Source organism: Netta rufina (genome assembly GCF_964035555.1).
Source record: "Netta rufina genome assembly, chromosome: 2".
Classification (NCBI taxonomy): Eukaryota; Metazoa; Chordata; class Aves; order Anseriformes; family Anatidae; genus Netta; species Netta rufina.
The window spans coordinates 35962665-35978295 of record NC_140124.1 but is presented as its reverse complement, the minus strand read 5'-3'; the positions used below and the strand labels follow the sequence as shown (position 1 = coordinate 35978295).

Genomic DNA, 15631 nt, shown 5'->3' with positions numbered 1-15631 from the left:
CAAGTAAATAGTGTGCAAGGCATTACTGAGGACATGGATTGTCTTTGCTTCGGCCCAGTTTTGTGAAGTTCAGCTGAGAAAAGCCTTCCATCCTTCCCAGGAGACAAGGCAGCCTACTGCCGAGCTCCAGCAGTGTAGGTTTCACCAGATCTCTACTTAACCCGATAACAGTTCAACTTAACAATTGACTCCTTTTCCCAGTGTTAGCTGAACCAAACCTCGCTGCTTTGTAGGGGCAGCAAAGGGTGTGGGGGAGAGACAGTTCCTGACTAAGAAGTTCAAGGGTTTGCAGAGCCCCACCCTCCTGAAATAGGGTCCCACCATGAGAAATGGACCCTCCTAACCCCCTCCTCAATGTAGAGGTCTCCTGTAGTTTTAACATACTGTACTACTAGAGGGGCTTCACACCTAGCATTTTTTAAATTCCTAAACACTACTAATAGGAGGAATGCTAGGAGCTAAACTTAGCATCCCCACCTCCTCCTTTCTCCTCATACAGCAGTGACAAAGAACTGCACGCACATCTGGGGACAAAAGTGGAAAAAGATTGAGGGGAAAATCAAATACATAACGAGCACTTTGGTAGGTGTAAAGCCTAGCAGGAGAATCAATATGTGGCCTTCAGTATGTAGTTAAGCTGGTGGGTGGCCCATCTGACAAGCAAATTTCACCATTTCTAACCTAAATATAATACCACCAGAAGACAGCACAAATCTGCTATGAAGCACCTTGTGTTGTTTTTTTTTTCCTCTTTCCAATCAATCTTGAAGTTGACCAACTGTTGGGTTAGGGAGCAGCCTGCTGAAATAAGAGTGGTGGAAGCACAGCCGCTTGGTTTCTCGTGTTCTGGGAAAGGTGAGGAGCTTTTCCCAGTGCAGGCTAACAAAATTAGGCAAACATGAAGCTGAGCTGAACATCAGTATCAGCGTTTTTCCATAATTATCTGTGTGATAATGAGAAGAAGGGTCAGAACTAATTCTGTTCTACTCCCTTTTACTATTATGGTCTAGTACAACATGTCATTGGTGAGGCACAGGACAAGGTGTATATCTATTACTGTCAAGTAGTGCTGTTATTATTATTAATATTATTTTAAGCTTGGGTGCAATCACACAATGCTACGGAGCAGTCCTAGGCATGAGCATCTCCGACGTGTAATCTGCTTGTTCTGCAAACTCAGCATATTCCCTCTCCCCTCTCTTGTGTGGGTGTGCAGGAGTTGGAGGATGATAGACTTGTGATTGTGTCATCTTGACTGTTGGTATGTTTTAGAGTCTAGATCATGAAGAAACCAAGGCTAGAAAATCAATATTCAGTTGCACAAAGTAGCTGTAATGCACCATTCTCACTGTCCATATGAATGTCTGTGGATGTAGATCTGGCCAAAGAGGGCTAGCTTCCCACATCAACAAGCTGCAACAGTGAGGAGGAGGAGGAAAGAGCACCTCCTACCCTACTGACCATCAGTAAGAAGATAGATTCTGCAGGGCAGCCTATTTTTATGACTGCCCTTGCCCTCGGTTCGGGTGTATGAGTGCAGAACGCTTCAGCTGTCTCAGAATTGAGCGCAGGAAGAGGTTTATGATAAACTAACCCCGGCGTCACGGTGTGAGTCACACGGGGGCATGATCCTGAAGCAGTCCGTGCGAGTATATTTAGCAGAGATTTCTGGAAGCTGGTTTTGGCATGGGGGCTGGGAGGGAGGAATACTCACAAACATTGCAAAGGGTTGATTTAAAAAAAAACGTTTTAATTTGGATGTCACCTCTGCTTTTTTGTGACTTTTGTTATTGTTGTTAACAACAGTTCGTGCTGTTTGTATCGCATTGCCACCTATATGGAAGGTTGTGCAATACTTTCCATTATAAGGCTGTTTCGGTTGCTTATTATGTTGCCAACATTCAGCTGTTTGGGCTGAATTTTTCCGTGCTGGGTGTCTCCTTCAGGCAGAATTTGTTGGGAAAGTTTCAATAAAAATACTTGAACCATTCCAGGGAATGAGAGGAGGGGGAAATACTATATTTTGCTCATGTTTATTAAAGTTTGCTGCAAGCGCTTGGTTCGGAAATCATTGCACCTACGTGTTTTGGAGCAGGGATTTGAATTCCTAGGAAGGTGAAAGGGAGAGGAAAGAAAAAACGGGCTAGAAGAGGTTTCTTTCTAAGGAATAGGCTTCTTCCAAATGTTGTGAACCATCTGCAAGGAAGCACACAAAAAAAAAAATTACTTGTCAAAACAGGATCAGTGAGTGGCAGGGAACTGAACGATTATTCTCCCCATTCCGCTGCACCTATGTGGTATGTTGCACTTGGAGAGAGAGAGAGAGAATTACGAGGTGCAAACACAATCCTCTGCAATAGGGAACATGGCTATAAGATTTGGAGGGCAAGGTTATGGAGCTGGGAATAAGGCTTGAGAAGAGCAGAGGGAGACTTGCTCAGCAAAAAGATAGCAAGAGGGACTATTAAGCAAGGAGGTGAGATATGACCTAAGTGGTCTTATGGCAGCCCTTTTTAGTTACAGTTCATTGTCTGTGTCCCATACATTTTGGTGCATTTAAATGAGGCAGGGAAAATTTTATGCAGTTGTGTAATTTAGAGACCAATATTCAACCTTAAATCCAATATGTTTCATTTCCGTGCACTTGATGCTGCAACCGTAATGTACCTTCAACATGGAAATTAAAGGTTTAGTCGGAAATGTCATCCAATACCCATCATTAAAATGCTTATATTATAGGCTTTGAAGAACACCACCATCATTAAGCATGAGTATAATATTGTGTTTCAATTAAAATGTTATATTTTAATCCATTTAGACAAGCTTTCTTTTCAAAAGCTCAGCACTGTCAGTGCTTCAGCAAACACGCGTAAGGGACGATTTGGATCTGAAGAAGTTAATTTCGTACTTCACGTATCAGGAACTGACCTTCTCAGCAGACTCTGCCCTCCGTTTCTCCCAGGTTCACAGTGTAGACAACAAACGACCTTCTGGAACGTACCCAGCCTGCTCAGCCCGAAGGGGAGTGAGTTAAGAGGACAGGGAGAAGTTTCAGCTATAACTTCAAATTTTCCTGATTTTTATGGACCTCAACCAGACTGGTTATACCTCAATATTATTTTAACATTGTTATTTGTGGCTGAGTTTATTAAATAACGGCGTTCATGCCGGTGCTTTTAACATCTCACACTTGAGGTTATCATCCAAGTTTTCAAGGATTTATAATGTTGCCATAACGTTTTCATGAGGAATAAGGCTTCCCATCCAGAAGCAAGCACACATCGTGCTACAAATTCCAAAAATAGTGAATTAGATGTTTCCTGGTTAGAGGAAAAGCAAATGTGTACTGAATGGCCGTTTTATTGAGATCCTTTTTTTTTTTTTTTCTTTAATGAAATGTAGAGTTCTCTATGGGGACTGTTTTGCCAATATCTGCACCCTTGTTGAGAGAAGAAAAATATAAAACTGAGCCGTTACTATGGATATCTGCTTTTTAAATATTAACTTCATAAAACTGCCATATCTGGGTTTGACATGATGCATTGTCCCTGTTTGAAAGAAGATAAGCCGTCATGTCATATACCTGTTTATTAAAGTCTGCAGTTTGTGTGCATGATGCTATCATGGCAAAGATCCACTTATTAATGCCTTCATGGCATGGTTGGACAGGATACAGCTTTATTGCTCTACGGGTAGTTAAATTTTTATGCCCTAGTGTTTTGAGGCTGTGTTAAAGTACCTAAATCTCTTTTTCAAAAGAGCAATTTTTGGAGATCCGGGCCAATTTTTTCTTTCATAGTTGGCGCACGTACCTAAAAACCCGATTTCTTCCTTCCTCCCCTCCCTTTCCCTGTGCACCCTTTACTGTTCCTTCCCCAGGAGCTATTTTCTCTTAGTGATCTCTCCATAAATGCTATCAGGTCTGGACTGATGGCCAGCAGAGTCTACGCAGCTTCCACTCAACAGCCCAGGGGCTGCAAGCAGTCGCAAAATGCGGGGTTTCCATGGAGCCCAACTAGATCTCCCTGTCCTATGTTGGATTCAAGATGTTGATCAGGGCTTGCTTCCATGTCTTCTCTCACGATGAGGTGTGTCAAGTCACACAGCAGGTAGAGTGCCAAGAATTTGGTGGAGGGCTGGGTTAGCCCCTGCTAGCCACCAAGCACCCGCGGAGCTGCTCGCTCACTGAGCCCCTGCCTGACCCCCAGCCCCAGCAGGATGAGGAGAAAACAAGAGGAGCAGGAGAGGGAAAACTCCTGGCTTGAAGTAAAGAGAGGGAGATGATTTACCAAGCGCCGTCACAAGCAAAACAGAGTCACTTTGGGGAATTAAACTTAATTTATTGCCAACTAGCAGAAATATTTAACTCTTGATTCAGGTATTGGTTATTAAGAAGCAAAAGCCAAGCACTAAAACATTTGGGGAGGGAGCCATTTTTTGCAGGCTCACTTCACATCACTCCCCTCTCGTCCCCAGGGCACTGCTGGTCCCCAGGGCACTGCTTCACTCAGACACCTCTTCTGCCACGCTGTCACCACTGATGGTCACACTCACTCCCTTCAGTGAGGGAACAAGTGGCGCTGGCGTCAGGATGTAATGGATTTTCTCTGCTGCTCCTTGTTCCAAACCATTTTCCTGATGTTGGCTGTCCACAGGCTGCAGTCCCTTCGGGGTTGTGCTTGCTCTCCACCCAGGAGCACCCCATCTCCCACTCCTCTGACCTTTTTTTTCTCTCATTCCCTCAGTTTCCTCCTCTCTCTCTCCCTCCAGCATTTCCTACCTCTTCTTAAATGTGCTTTCACAGAGGTGCCACCACCCTTGCTGCTGGGCTCAGCTATGTTTTGCAGTGGGTCAGTGCTGGGGCTGGCTGGAATGGGCCATGTCCAGCACAGGGTGGCCTCCAAGCTCTTCTCACAGAGGTCCCCAGCACCTCACCCTGCCACCAAAACCGTGCCACCTACGCCCAGTACAGCAACTCAGCATCTTCATTATTTCCTCTGCGGATGTGTACTCTGCTGCTGTTTCCATCCCTGGGTCTGCCTCATTCTCTTAGGCTCCTCTGAGGAGAGTGTGACTATTGAAAGAAAGCCAGGTTGCCTTTCCTTAGTCCAATACAAATAATTGCTGGTAATTTCTGTCATCTGTTTCCTTAGTGGATTGCAAATACGAGTTTCTGGGTGACAGCTGGCTCCAAGGTGACTGCAGCACACAGGCTGAGCGCAGTTCTCAGCTGAATACAGCCTTCACCATTTGCCCAGGTTGCTTGTCGTTTAAACCTGGTATCTTGACTAAAACCTGGCTTATTCTGTCTAACTGAAGTCAGACAAATGTCTGGTTGTAACTTAGGCATAATTCAGTATCACGTACTGTTGTGTATTGTATTATTTGCTGAGAGGCATAGTTCATACTTTAGCACAAAGTACAGAGGACTGTATAGAAAAGGTGATTTACTCCAGGCTGTCTTTTTAGGAATCCTTCAGGATGGCTCCTTGTGCAGTGGAAGTGAAAGAAAGGAACCCTCGGTGCATGATCTCTGGTTGCAGAGGTCATTTGGGGGATCCCCAGTTCTTTCAAGTGAGGTTTAACACAGGTGCCAGTGGTGATGCTTTGAAATGTCAGCATCGGATGTTCTGGTGTAACTGTGCGTAGGCACTTTCACTTAGAATAAAAGTGACATTTTCCTTCCAGCTGTTATTTTTTTTTGGAAGGAATCAGAATAAAAAGTGAAAAAAAAAAACAATTTTTGTTCCAAGTGAGAGAACCCATGCGTGAAGTTGCACTGCTGGAATTAGGGTACTACTAGCATACACCTTGCATTGTGCTGGTGGAATTTCCTCTTAGCACCCCACTGAGATGAACCTTGAGTTGCATTAGGCATTCAGCAGCATGTACCAAAGCTCTGCACAGAGGTCTAATTCAGTTTTCAGGAGATGGGAGCTCCTGTTTGAGGAATTACAGTTTAATTGGACATGTTTTATATCAGGCAACACTGTCTAAAACTCTTAAGAAAAAAAGATGTGATTATCCAAAGCTGGAAATGATGTGCACAATGTAATTTCTAATACCATTTTGACATTCTTACTCAATATGTTTGCCCCTAACATTTGTCTCCACTAGAGCTACTCAGCTACTTTTCAATGGAAGGATTAAGAGTAGTTAGTGTGATGTGTGCAATACTGATCTTTGGTTGGAGATTCAAAAAGCTTGTGCACGATGTGAATGTCTAATGTAAATTATATCAAAATCAGAAACAAATGCCCCAGATCTTGAACTCTATGTGAATAAAGTTGATAGAGAGGTTTGTATTCTTGAAATCTCTTTGTATTCTGGAGGAACTTGTCATGGCTGAGTTTGAAGCTTCATTTTGCTACAGAAAGGAAAATATATTTTTTTTTTCTTTACCTATAGCTTGTGTGCTGGTAGTGTTTCAAGCCTCTCATCCTCATGATTGTCCTTGTTCTAGATTTATGACTGATGCAGCTCGACGTGAGCAGGAATCTTTGAAGAAAAAGATTCAGCCAAAACTCTCTTTGACTTTGTCAAGCACAGTATCCCGTGGGAATGTATCTACTCCACCTCGCCACAGCAGTGGAAGCCTTACTCCTCCAGTTACCCCTCCAATCACTCCTTCCTCTTCGTTTCGTAGTAGTACTCCTACAGGTAAGCATATACTGTGTTGTTTATCCCCACATCAGCTAGCGTTTTTTCTGTGTGGCTTTCAGAGAACAGTAGATGTACTGAGGCATCAGGAAGAAGAACCTCTAAAAGTAAAACAGAAAAGCTTTAGGCTTTGAGAGGGCCAAAATCATAGGTAATTTTTCTCACACAGATTACAGAATAGCTAAGTGGTGAACACTCTTCCATCTTCTCTTTGTTGGTGGTATTAACATATTACATCCACTGAGTAAAAAAAGGAAATAAAAAGCAATGTATGAAAAAAGTGATCTGTGTTTTCTTCAAAACCAAGTCTTCCTCAGGTTCTCCCAGGTATTAAAATTCCAAGGAACTGAAGAAACTAAAATTTGCTTTCTGTGTTAAATCAGATCTTGTAGCCCAAGTCATTCTGGCTTACATTAGGTAGAGATCTTGTCAGGCTATGGTGATACACTTCAGGCTAAATAACTTTTTTTTTTCTTCTAAAAAGATGGACACATTTATCTATGCTATTTTGTAATAAATAGGCTCAACATATTCTTCTTACTAGGAAATAACATGAGCATCCCTGCCTTGATAAACTGCCTTGCCATGTGTTTTGCATAAGCTAGTTAACATTTTGGTATTAATGATGAAGTGGAAAAGTTGTAGTTGAGACACTCTGTTTGGAAGTTCTGAAACGAATCATTTGTTCAGTATGTCCCTGGGGTATGAAAAAGGGAAACATGTTGAGTACAGCTAAATGATGAAGTCCTAATGTAGTACAGGAAATTTTAGAAGTAAGAATTTGTTAATTATCTCCCATTTGGAATGAACTGATTAAATTCCTTCACTACAGATGTGAAGGAATTTCTCCTTTCTTTTGCTTTGCTTTTTGTTCAGCTCTTACTGAGCAGCCTAATTTATGATGTGGTTAGGTAATACGACTTTGCACATTTATCAGTAACATTGGTTAACTATATGATCTTTGAAATACGCTCCATCAAACATGAAAGAAAAAAAAAGTCTACTAAAAAAAAATCTATTTTTATTATTTATATATTTTTTTCAAACTTTTAAAGTTATTCAGAATGTTGTTTTACCTGTAGTTAGGAGAATAAGCTTGTTTTGGCCAAGTGAGTTTCTGGATTAACCGAGTCCTGCTTGCCAAGATATAAATAATACCAGCTTCCACTTTCTGTATCCTTTGTTCCAATTTTCCCCTTGGAGCCATATTACAAGGTTAGGATTTGGAATAGCCTGGTAGCAAAAACCACATATAAAATAGATACTCTTTCTTGGAGGTCTTTTTTTTTTTTTTAGTTAGCTATCAATTGAGTTATATTTCAGCAGCCTCACCCCAGAATTTCCATTTTTGCCAGTTAAAGTTTTTCTGGACCTAAAATAGGCAGAATTGAGATTTTTCTGATAACCTTCTCTAAGCCTCCTTGCTTGAGCAGGGAGGTTGGACCAGATGACCTCCAGAGGTCCCTTCCAGCCCTAACCATTCGGTGATTCTCTGATACATAGGTCAGGTGCTCAGTCCAATCTGGCTGAGCTTCTCCCTCTCTCTCCTCCTCCCTGTGCAGTGCCTGCAGAGGGAGCCCAGGAAGGCAGGCAGGCTAATTCTAGATAAGCAGTTCACACGTCTGTTGTTAGCTGGTGTGAATTTTTTTCCCTCGAGTGCAAATACATATGGCAATCAACTAGCAAGGTGATAAAACCAAGGATAGCCAGGCAAGATCCATTTCAGGGAGACAAGGTATGTAAATCATCCTGCACTTCAGTCTCTCAGTTCCTACACAACCTTCAAGCCCCATGCTGCATCCAGTGAAAATGAAGAATATTGCTGTGTTCCTTCTGTGCAATCCTATTTGATTTGTACTCTTAGCAAATCCTGTTAACTCATCTTCAAATACAGGTAAACGTGACTTCTGGTGAGTTCAGACAACAAAGAGGATGTTTTTCCTTAGATTGTCTGACAGCGTGTTGTCTGGGTTGGTGTTAACTGGTATAATCCAAACATAATCGTTGTCCTCCTCATCCTTCAGACTTGCGTCCTCTGTTTAGGTTTGCTACTTGTCTTGGCTTTTCTAGATGTAGTAGTCTTGTCTTGAATGAAGCTGTCTGAATCTGTCATCTGTCTGCGTCCTTACAGCTAAGTCCTGCCATTGCCTGATGCCGTCAAGCTGCTGTTGTCATTTCTCAGCAAAGCTGAATAAATTTCGTATAATGGTCTCCCATCCACATATTGACCAGACTCGAACCCATTTTGCTTATGAAATTTGATAAGAAACAGTTCAAGGTGGCTTGGCTGCAGAGAACGTTTAAGTTTAGCAGTAAAAATCTGTGCCAAAGGACTAGGGGCCAAATTCTCAGACGGAGCTGAGCAGCTTCCAAGCTGACACACATACATGCTGCAAACGTTGCATGCGTATGTACAGCACCTTCTTCTGTATAAATGGGATTATTCACGTAGAAGCAGAAATATTCAGCAAAGAAGTGTGCTCTTGAAGGCTCTTCCCAGGTAATGAGGTAGACACGTATTTATCTGCAAGCTCTGTGTGTGTTAGTCCCCTGAAATGGCCCATTTGTGGTTTTGGTGGGAAGTAGAAATGCAGCAGTTAATTTTCTATACCTCCCCTCTGTTCCCTCAGGGGTGACTGGCATGTGCTCTCTGCTTACATTTGGCTTTTTGTTCCCTCTGCTGTAACAAGTTTTCTCTTCTTCCGAAGACCTACATCCTCTAGTAATTGCCTAACGTTCACTTTAAGAAATTTCTTCCATTTTTTGTTGCAACAATAGTGTCTCCCAGGAGACATTGTTTAAGGCTTAAAGCTCTTGTTAGGATTCGCGGGCAGGATTTAGTGAAAGAAATGGCTTCCATCAGTAATAGACTCCTTAGGGTGCAAGGGAAGTACAGCTAAGTAGCAGCAGCACATAGCTTATTTTGGAAAGGCATTAACATTCTGCAAACATTGAAATATCTCTTTATTTAAGAAGTGCTCAATTAAGTCACAAAAACTTGTGTTGCCTTTATTTTTAAATGTCAATTTTAAAGCCACAAAGCTAATGAAGTCTAGTTATGGATAAAAATGGGGCTGACATTGCATCTTTAACATACGCTGTTAATTTCTTAAACATTTTTATACATCTGTGTGGCTCACAGATGAAATTTCTACCCCTAATTTCCTGGCTTTTGAGCGCAAGTCAGAGCATTGACATTCCTTTTAAAACTATGATATCTGGTCATGCTGAAAAGCTTTAGAAAAGATTCAGTGATAGTGACTTACTGGTAATTCATTACAAAAAACAACCTGGTCCTGATTTTAGTTACAAAAGTAATTCATAGTAATGAGTCTCAGGCTTATAAAATAAAATAAAGCCACTTTTGCATTGAAGAAGTGCCAAAAATCAGAACTCATCTGAAACCACTGTTTTGTGTTTGTTTGTTTTTCTTCTGTATGATTTTCATCTTTATGAAAACTTTTTTTTTTCTTTTCTTAATGATTCCAGGCGTGGGATTCTAGATTTAAGCCTGGAGTGAATGTTTGGCCTTATAAATCTTCAAGAAAGGGTTTAACACTACCAACTGGCTTTTTAATGGTTCGACCCTAAGTCTTGTCCCCTTCACCCCTACATCCCCCCCAGAAAAAAGGCTGGAATATTTGAAAACCTCATAATTGGCATTGCATTTTGCTCTGAAGAAATTGGCTCTCAGACCTCCTTTCCTGTTTATTTTGATTTTAATAGATTGCAAAGTATAACATTTATGCAGTTTTAATAGGTTTATAAACCTGCTTACTGCCTGATCGCGTTGGGCAGCTGATGGCAGCGAGTCCTGGCAGCCAGCGCCGAGGATGCTGTGGTTGGCTGCAAGAGCTGCAGCCGTCTGTCAGTCCTTCCACTTGTAAAGGAGATGAAAGGGCGAAGTTCTCCTGGGTGGTCAGAGCTGACCCTAGGAGAGAGTTGGCAAGGCCCATTTTGATTTGCAGCTGTCATTTAAATAGCTGACTAACTGTTGGTTTATCTTATTAATTAGGATAAATGCCTTTCTGGGGAGTCGTATATGTGCAGTCCTTTCTGATTGACTGCATGAGGAAGTTTTACTTTTCTATACCATGGCCAACTTCTTTGAAATTTGCACTAGTATTTACAAAAATGACCCAATTTCCCACCCACAGGAAAACTGTAACTTTTCAACCTCCTCCTTTTCTTTTTCTTTCTTTTTTTTTTTTTAAATGCAATATGAAATCAATAATTATTTTTACTTTGTAGAATTGCCTTTAACGTTTAATGAATCTAAGATGTGAAGAGTGAAGTTATAATCAAGTATGCCCAAAGATTCAAAACAGAAATATTTTTAGACATAAAGGAAAAGAAAACTCAGGCTTTCATATTAGTGCTGTTCATGTAGAAACCTTTATATTTACCATCTGAGGGTATTCAACACTGCTTTGTAGCTTTGTCAGTAACCCTAAAACTGCATCACTTCAGCCACTTAGAACATACTGTGTGAAATGGGCTTTTTTTTTCTAATAAATCTTACCAGTGGTGAACCATGCCTTTCTAAAATACAGTACATGACTTAAAGAAAGGAAGTGAAATTGAATATATTTTCAGACAAAAAAAAAAAAAAAAAAAAGGCAGACCTCAGCTAGTGTGGCCTATTGTAATTAAAAGTACTTTTGATACCCAGCACGACTGAATTCTTAAATCTGTACAATGATTTTAAATATCTTTGGTTTTGTTGTGAATTTAGTTTCAGGTGAATTGTTCCCCACTTACACCGTTATAGAATATCTTCTAAGATTAAAATCATGTATGTGTAAGCATCTATGCAATGAAGTTAATAGACTCTTACAACTCGGACCATTAATCTTTCCTCTTATTCGGCTGGATTTGCTTCAGTATTCAAATGCAACTCCTGGCCAAACAGTGACCAAAAAATTACAGCTTCCTTCTCGTGGTAATGAGTGTTGCTACTGATGAAATAATTTAGAGCTTCATTGTTCCCTCTCCGGGTGACTAATCTAAAGGAGAGGAAACTCTGTGTTACGATTTAGGATCTCCTTTCTCCTTGCATCAAAGGGAATCGGGACTCAGAAATGAAATCAGTAAGGATCCACCTCACTGCTGGTCCATCAGGGACTCATTTATTGTGGCAGCTTTGGTTTGGAGAAGATTGCAAAGCAGTGTGTGGCAATTTGGGTGTTTTCCCAATAAGCCTGATTAACTCAAGTAATATTATCTCAGTGACATGAGATATTACGTATACAATTTGCCTATATAGCATTTTCCTCCTTGGATAACTCATGAAGGAATCCCAAGGGCCTTCTCTTGGACCTATTCATTTTCTTTTTTGGGAATGCAGAAGTTAAAAGCAAGCCACCCATTGTTTGCTGGTAATAGCGATCAAAAACACAACAGTAACTGGAACTGGAACTGGGCACTGAAACAGAGCGAGAGACATGCCAGAAACTAATATGGTTTAGATTCTAAATGTGTGTTTAATTTTTGTTACTCGGAGTTGTTTGAAAAATACGTTGTCTTTTTGTAATGCGAAAGCTCATTCCTCTTCATAGGTATCAAAGCAACTAACATTTTAGTACAGTTTCCATATGTTATGCTTTCAACAATGAAGTAATCATATGGCACAGGCAGCTGTTGTGCAGAGTGCCATAACAGCACGTTAAACAGAGTCCGTCCAGCAAAGAAAGAGATCTGTGCAGCTAAGCTACTTTGTGAGTTTCAAGTGGACAGTAGAAATGTAAAATAACTGGGTTCCTCCCCCCAGAATGAACTGAGGACTGAAAGGGGGAGGAATTCAGTGTTCGAACCTTTTCTGTTTATGGCTGTCCTGTCAGTGTGTAGCCAAATGAATCTGAATTTGGAGCAGAACTGCTATTTATATCAGAATCTCTTTAGTTTCTGTCAGCAGGTGGTATTTCTGAACTCCATGTTAGGGTGAATCAGAGTAGACTGTGAACCATTAAATCCACTATTCACATGATAATCTGCAACAGCTTTTTCCTTGAGCCATGCAGATTGGCTCAATGCTGGTATCTGTAGAGGGAGCTTGCTCTTTTGTGGTCTGCTGCTTTTTTTTAAAGATAGTATGCAGCAAAATATTCCACGATTAAGATTTTGTATGTGCTTGAAATTAGCTTTGAGAGTCAGGACAACCAAGTCAATGGAAACAAGTACGAGTTGATGGGTAGTTTGGTTTTTGTTTTGCTTTGTTTTGTTTTTTTGTAAATCATGCTACAAATTCAGCTCCTACACACTTAAGCACAGGATTAGTGATAAGCAACAGACTGCTCACTGAGGAGGTGAATGCCTCACTCTGAGCATTTAACAAGCGTTTTGTCAGAGTGGAATAAAGTCTCCTGCACTTTGCAGACTTGCAAACTCAAAAATTTATATAAGCACAAAAACCTAACTTTAGCCATTCGCTTCAAAAAAAAAAATAATTTTCACCTGAATTAGCGTCTTTGAAATGCTCAGGTTTAATTATTACACCCTATGTTAATGTATTATAGTATCATGCAGATGTAATTGAAAAAAATAATGAAAAGTAGAAATATGAGCGCAAATCCCAGGGCTCTTTAATTAAATTGTCGCTGAGAAGCGGGTTGAGTGCTACATTTTTGTGTGTATGACTTATGGGGTGTCTAGGGTAGTAAAGCACGAACCAACCAAGTTCTACTGTAACTTGAAAAAACACACTTTCAGATGTCTGAGGAACCATCTCATTAGTTGTTCCGATTGACAGAGGTTTCTACTCGCTTAATTGCTCGTTCTGAAGACTGAAGAACTTGTATGGTATGTTTTTATTAAAAAATTAGATATATAGACCCACTCTTGTATAAACAGAAAGAGCAAATAACTAAGCCATGCTTCGCAAAATGAAGACCAGACCAAATTCTGTTCTCTAGCATAATGGAAGTTTGTCTGAATGCGTTTGGTATTTCAGGCCTGCAAAGGACGATAAAATATATGATAAAATATCTTGAGGCAACTGCATTGTGGTCTGTGGCAAAGCTTCCCTCTGAGGGACTCCACTGGTGCCAAGATTTCACATTTTCTGTGCAGATGACGAAAGAGAACTTTGTTTATAATTATGGGAGCCAAAATGGTTCCATCTAATTGCAGGTTTGGGGGCCTATATTAGTCCTGCACGCTAATTAATATATACATGTGTTTGCCCAACATTTAGCAGTCTGAGGCGTCTATTCTAACAGAGCCTTATGGGTGTTCTTGTAAAAAGTAAATGCATAAATAATAATTAAAAAAAATAATGAGGGACATTGTGCAAAACAGTTGATCTACATATGAGTTGACTATAATATATGTGTGTGTTGAGAGTTGGTATGAGATTTTAGCACAAGCTTTTGGCTGAGGTCGCGCCTGAGCATGAATAATAAGTAAAATCTGGGGTAGTTTCTAGTTTCTGCCTTAAGGAATAAAGCTATGGTGGGAGGTTTCCAATAACAATGAAAAATAATAAGTAAAAGTGCAATTATTTCCTATAGGCGTTTTCTTAGCACAGGTGGGATTTGTTCCCAGCACCAGCTATAAAGAATTTTGGTTTTTTTTTTCAGAGCTTGATGCCACATTTCCCTGACTTCTAGGAAGCCAGGCTTTAACCTTGTCCATATCCAACTCTTTCTTTCCACAGAGTGAAAAATGCACAAGTGCCCATCACTGTGTGTGTTTGGCTGAGTACTTCAGAAAGGGATTTGTCTTTCCAGCAGTCATCTGCTGTCAAATGGCCATACAGGTCCCTTAAAGAGGCAAGAATGTTATGTTAGCTACTCACTGGCAAAAGCACGCCAAAAAAGAAATATATATATATATATAAAAAATATTATATAATATATATAATATATATTATATATATTATTTTATTATATATGTTTATATTATATATATAAAAATATTCTCAGGACATAGGGAAACTCGGGCTTGGAAGATTTCTTGAGCAGAGATGATTTTGTATCGCATGCACGGCCCCAGTGCTTTTGTCATGTGCTTGGGGATGACTATGTGGCAAACAGTAATTAATAACTTGTCTTAAAGCCCCAAATCAAGCAGCTGGAAATTGTCATGAAGGCCAAGAACACTTAGTCAAATCTACAAGAATATCTTGATGTCCTCTCACACAGTGAACACCAAAGCGACTGGAGTTACAGTTCTGCTCTAACTCTTGCTGCTCCTATTTCCGAAGAAAAATTTTTAGAAATTCCAATTTCTGTTGAAATTCTTGTGGAATTCTAATAAAGCACAGCAGTAGGTAAAAGCAACTTCCAGTGACGGATTAATTTCTCATCCCTATTGCTGGAGGTAAGCAACAACATCCAGCGAGATTGTGGAGGGAACTCTGGCAACAAGATGTTGCTGAGGGTCAGGAGTCAGGATGGGAAGCGGAATAGGTGTACAGAAAGGAAAGGGCTTGACCTAAAATTACAGACAGGACAAAAGTTTTTGGCATTTAATGAAACGTAGCTGTGTTACCTGGGTACCTGCTCTGTGGTTTGGCTGGACCCTAAAAAGAAGGATGAGAGCTGGCCCAGGCCTGATGGCAATTTTTCTTACCAGGGTGCCAGGGAGGCCTACCCATGTGGTGTTGGTTTTGTTTTGTTTTGGTTTTTTTTTATTGTCTCCCAGACAAAACTGGAGTCTTTAAGCACCCTGCAAACCACAGCCCCCATCTGCCTTACAGGAATTAACTGGTTTGGTTTACACTAAGCTTGGAACTTCCCAGAGGCGGCTCCTTTCAGCTGAGGATGGCCCAGGTGAAAGAGGAGTGTTGGAGAAGTGTTTGCAAGGAGGAACAGAGGAAGGTTTCTGCAGCACAGCAGTGTCTCTGTGACCTGTGGGAAGTTGTTTGGACCAAAAGCTGCAAACTGGCCGGCTGGTGGGCTGCCCTGGGCTTGTTCTTCTGCAGAAGAAATCAGAACCTTTATCAGGTTTATCAAGGACACATATCATGATG

The 15631-nt window shown here is 40.7% G+C and overlaps 1 protein-coding gene across 1 annotated transcript in view; it reads left to right on the top strand.

Moving 5' to 3' along the window:
- JAZF1 (JAZF zinc finger 1) overlaps positions 1–15631 on the top strand; it is a gene marked incomplete at both ends in the record, with an annotated part of 182384 nt that overhangs the window by 148465 nt on the left and 18288 nt on the right. Inside the window, one exon of the mRNA XM_084281237.1 lies at positions 6464–6660. Within this exon, the coding sequence (XP_084137363.1) occupies positions 6464–6660 (197 nt within the window). The remainder of the gene's footprint in view (positions 1–6463; positions 6661–15631) is intronic.